This window comes from Anopheles coluzzii, chromosome X (genome assembly GCF_943734685.1).
Source record: "Anopheles coluzzii chromosome X, AcolN3, whole genome shotgun sequence".
NCBI classification, from domain to species: domain Eukaryota; kingdom Metazoa; phylum Arthropoda; class Insecta; order Diptera; family Culicidae; genus Anopheles; species Anopheles coluzzii.
In genome coordinates this window covers 13,910,246-13,914,835 of record NC_064669.1, presented here as the reverse complement: position 1 = coordinate 13,914,835, position 4,590 = coordinate 13,910,246, and the positions used below count along the sequence as shown (strand labels likewise).

At 49.9% G+C, this 4,590-nt stretch overlaps 1 protein-coding gene across 2 annotated transcripts in view; it reads left to right on the top strand.

Moving 5' to 3' along the window:
- The first annotated feature begins 2,209 nt into the window (after positions 1–2,209).
- LOC120960960 (PH and SEC7 domain-containing protein) overlaps positions 2,210–4,590 on the top strand; it is a 21,452-nt gene continuing 19,071 nt past the window's right edge. The window contains exon 1 of one of the 2 annotated variants that reach the window (XM_040384465.2): positions 2,210–4,566. In XM_040384465.2, coding sequence (XP_040240399.2) covers positions 4,429–4,566 — 138 coding nt within the window. In that variant the 5' untranslated portion in view covers positions 2,210–4,428. The remainder of the gene's footprint in view (positions 4,567–4,590) is intronic. The other variant, XM_040384475.2, reaches the window with a different exon arrangement.

Sequence of the window (4,590 nt, the reverse complement as noted above, 5' to 3'; positions counted from 1 at the left end):
CCACATGATTTGCTTTTCTGTTTTTAATATTGTTTACACCAAAATTATTATTGCCCTACTGATTGCTGATGATACTTGATTGTTAATATAATTTTCTTGTAAAAAATTTAACGAAATTTAAATTTATGGTAGCTTGTATTTATTTTTCTTTGCTGCAACACCCTTAGTCTATGTAAGCCTGCCTATATATTACAGATGGGCTTACTATCTATCTTAATTTATTGGTCCTTATTGGACTAATTCATTATAGGACAGTCAGTACCGATACGTGGGAGGGGGAGGAGAGGCTCTCGGTTCATAGGGGGCTTGAACTTACGATGGGAATTTCGTTAAGTCGTGCTAGTTGACGACTTTGCCACGGAGCCGCTCACAAGTTTGTACATAAATTGGGACAGATAACATAACATTTTCCTACGCATCACTGTTAGCAAAGAATTGTTTCGTGTTTTGAGGTAATATTTTAAAAAACGAAAATAGCTGCGTTTAAAACGTGCGCAGTTGCAACTGTCAAAGGTTTTACTCTGTACCCAGCACGATTGCGAACACCAATTTCATAGTATTTCAATATCAGTTACAGTCAGTGGCGGATTTAACGAACTGAGCGGCCGCGGGGGGCCCCGTCAATGTAGGGCCCCGAGTAAGGAAATTCCAGCATATAGAACAATGTGTACAATAGTGTCAGCAAGAGCTTCTGTGCTAGTTAGGGGCCCCATGGATGAAGGGACTCATAAACTATAGGGGCCCAGTACAGGGATTCTAAGCACCCCCCCCCCCCCCCCCCCGCCAACAAACCATTTAAGTGTGTTTGATTCAAAACCTAATGCAACAATATGCAACCCCCCCTCCTCACGGCTCGACACCAACCGGGGGGCCTCCGCTCCTTTTAACGCTTAGGGCCCCCCACACCCCCCGCCAAATCCGCCACTGGTTACAGTCTTTTCCCGAGATAAGCATGATCTAAGCATGCAATACAAACATTTTTACGGTCTCGTTATATTCCATACATGCTATGTCTCTTCAATATTAATATCTCCCTAATGTGAATTTTCGAATTGGCAGCAGAAATTATGTTAACTGTCGATCGGTTTTTCTCGTGATTTTTTGGATACTTCATAGCACTTTAATTCAAAGCAGGTTTTCTCTAACATAAACATCTCTCTAAGCTAACGGTCCCTTGAAGATTCATCATAAATAGATTTCACTGTATGTGTCTATAGAACTAGATATGTGTTGGAAATAATAACACAATAAAAAAGGTATAGGAGTTCTGTTATCTTGCGATGGTCGTTACTTCGGACAATGACATCAGCAGCGAAATCCGGAGACGCATTGAGCAGGAGAATTGTGCATACTATGGCCATCGCTGAGATCCAGAAGACTTCGAGACCGTACGAAATGTGAGATATATCGCACATTGATTCGCCCGGTGGTCCTCTATGGACTAGTGTTGGGATAATCTGATTCAGACTCATGAATGTGACTTAATCTTTGAAATGATTCGATGAATCTGTTGGAAATTCATGAATCTCTAAAGATTCACGTATCTCAAAGGTTCTCGAATATCAAAAGATTCATGTATCTCGAAAAATTGATGAATCTCGAAAGACTCATGAATCTTGAAAGATTCATGAATCTCATACCTTTCATATGTCTCTAAAGCTTTACGAATCTCTTTCTTACTTACTTATTCGGCGCTACAACCGTAGCGGACGCCTTCACGCCAGCTTGCCACCTAAATTTGGGCCTACCACGCCTCCTCTGTCCTTGTGGACGGTCTAAAAAAAACTTTACAGGCTGGGTCGTCCGTTTCCATGCGTACAACATGGCTAGCTCACCGGAGCCTGGCGAGCTTGATACGCTATACGACAGTATGGTCGCCGTACAGCTCGTATAGCTCGTCATTATAGTGGCCCCTTCATTGGATTCATAAATCTCCAAGGATTCATAGAGCTCAAGATTCTTAATATTCTTCTTCTACGTGAAACATCTTAAATGGTCATGCCAGCCTACACAGTCTTTCTGGACTTCTTGGCGTGTACAACACAGCTGGATATAGTTTGCTTTGCTACGGGGAGACAGTTCATGCAAGATTTGAACCCACAACGAGCATGTTGTTAAGTCGTGCGAGATAACCACTGTCCCTGTATGGAATCGAAGAAATTCAATCGCACATCTCCAAAAATTCATGGAATCTTGGATAGAGAAACAATTAAAAAACAAACTCGCACAACGGTTGTATTCGACCGGTGCGTTTCAACATCCAAAATGCGTCCCTTCAACGGTTTCGGCTGTCACGTTTTCAAATTGGTCCGCCTGGGTTTCGAAATGTCAAGCAGTGCTGTCATTGCTGACAGCTTCATGTGTCCACCGCTTCATAGCCGCGGACAAAAAACACACACGCACACACACACACGCGTAGCCGCAATCGGCGAAGTTACAGGAAAAAAACGAAGTTCTCCAGCGAACTGAGCGAACGAGCGAGAGGGCAAGACTGCGCACGGGAACGCACACAGTCACACCGCTGGGAACAGGGCAGTGACAGCAGCAGCCAGCTATGGCAGCGCAGCCAGCAGCGAGGAAACACAACCAGCCGCACCAGGGAGAAAGTTGAAAATAGTGAAAATATTACACGCACACACCCGCGCCAAGGGTGCGAAAGAGAGAGCGAGAGAGTGAGTGGGTGAGCGAGGGAAGTGCGTGATTGCGTCCGGGGAAAGGTGTGCGTAGTTGCTCGGACAATCGCGTGCCTGCCTTTGCGTGCGTGTCCCGCTGGCTGTGTGCGTGTTTGTGTGTGTGTGTTCTGTCGAATCGTGCGTGCCTGTGCGTGGCGCTGTGTGCAGTGTGTGTGCGTGTGCGGACACCCGTTCGGGCTAACGGGTGTTTTTGGTGCGATCGGGATTTTGGGTGCGGTGTGTGTGCGCGCGCGGTGTACTGACCTGACCTGGCAAAACGGGTCTGGTGCGTGTGTGTATGTGTGTGCGTGCGTGTGTATGTACGCGCGTTCCGTGTGCGTGAAAAGTGCGTGAACTTTCCCTCGCGTGAAGCAGCAGCAGCATCAACAGCAGGGCAACAAACCGACAACCGACCGCTGCCGCTGGGTCAGTACGGAGCTTTTTTTTGGTGGTGACGCACCACCACAACCACCACCAGCAACAACAACAACAACACGGTAGTGCATTTGGCCAGGTGGTCGGTCAGTCTGTCCCACGGTTTGGGATCGAAAAGCCCCAAATCGTTGTGCAAACCGGGGCAAACGAAAGGGTCACTGGCTGGAGAGGACGCAAAAGAAACAGAAGAAGCAGCGGCGGCGGCGGTACAAACACCCACACGGTTGGCCATCAATCAAACAAGGAAGAAAAGGGGGAAAAGAATACACACACAAATAGAGACACTCGCAGTGGCGAAGAGGAGGTGCGCTCTTTCTGGTCGCGAGAGCGTCACTCCCGACCAATTCCCGGACGGTCCAGCACCTGTCCGCGAACAAGAAAAGAAGGCAGCAGAAAGGTTAGCGGCGGCGGGCCTCGCCCACCGTCCATCGCACGTATCCATCGAACACCGATTCTTCCCATTTCCCCCGCCTTCCTGCAGCGCCAGCACCGCTGCCCCATTCACTAGGTACAGTTTGCAACAATTGCGCCCGCCAGGGCGAGCGCGCGGGGGCAAATCGGAAATTAAATAAAATAAAACCGCACCGCCGTCGCCGCCGCCGCCCCGCGCGATACGGCGACACGTTCTAACCCGCGCGCGCGTGTGTGTGTCTGTGTGTCAGTGTGTGTCTTCATCCTCATCATCATCACCCATCAGCGCTGCCTCAGCAACAAAACTCAGCAACAATCAACTCGGCAAACTCGGTTTGCCCCTCAAAAGCAGCAACAGAAACTACTCACAATCATCAACGCACCGTTTTCCCCCCAAAAAAAACGAAAAAAAACTACTTCGCGCGCCTCGCGAAACGCAATCAGCCGGATGAACTTTTCGCTGTCCCGCAAAAGGAGCAGCAGCAGCAGCGGGGAGTGGCAGCGAAGGGTACACTGACCGGGAACATCCCTCCCCACTACAGCCCGAAGTACCGTATGAAAGCAGCACGGGTCCGCTAGTAGCAGCAGCAGCAGCGAAACGCAACCAGCGAAAGAAAAATCGCAACCCCCCGCCCTAAAACACGCCCGAAAATTGGGCGATAACAAGAAGAAGGGGGGAAAAACAGCTGGACGCGCGCGCGCGTGTGTGTGTGTGTGTGCGAGTACACGCATCGGTGCCCCGCGTGCCCGCCATCATCTGGTGGCGCCGTCACACCGCACACCGCAGGCAACCTTTAAACGCATCCGCCACACCTCCGGCGAGGGACATACCGGACCCGGCTCGGTGTGCGTGTGTGCGTGTGCAGTGTGCGTCCCGGATACGGATGACCGTATCCCCCGGCCGGCCATTATGGCTGAGGAAGTGACGGCCGTGCTGCGGATGAGCAAGGATGGGACGACGTTCGGCTTTCTGCTGCGCCAGATCGACATCGGCGAGCATGTGATTTACAAGATCATCGAAAACACACCTGCCGACATGTGTGCCAAGGTAAGCGGAGGGTGCATCCGCGGT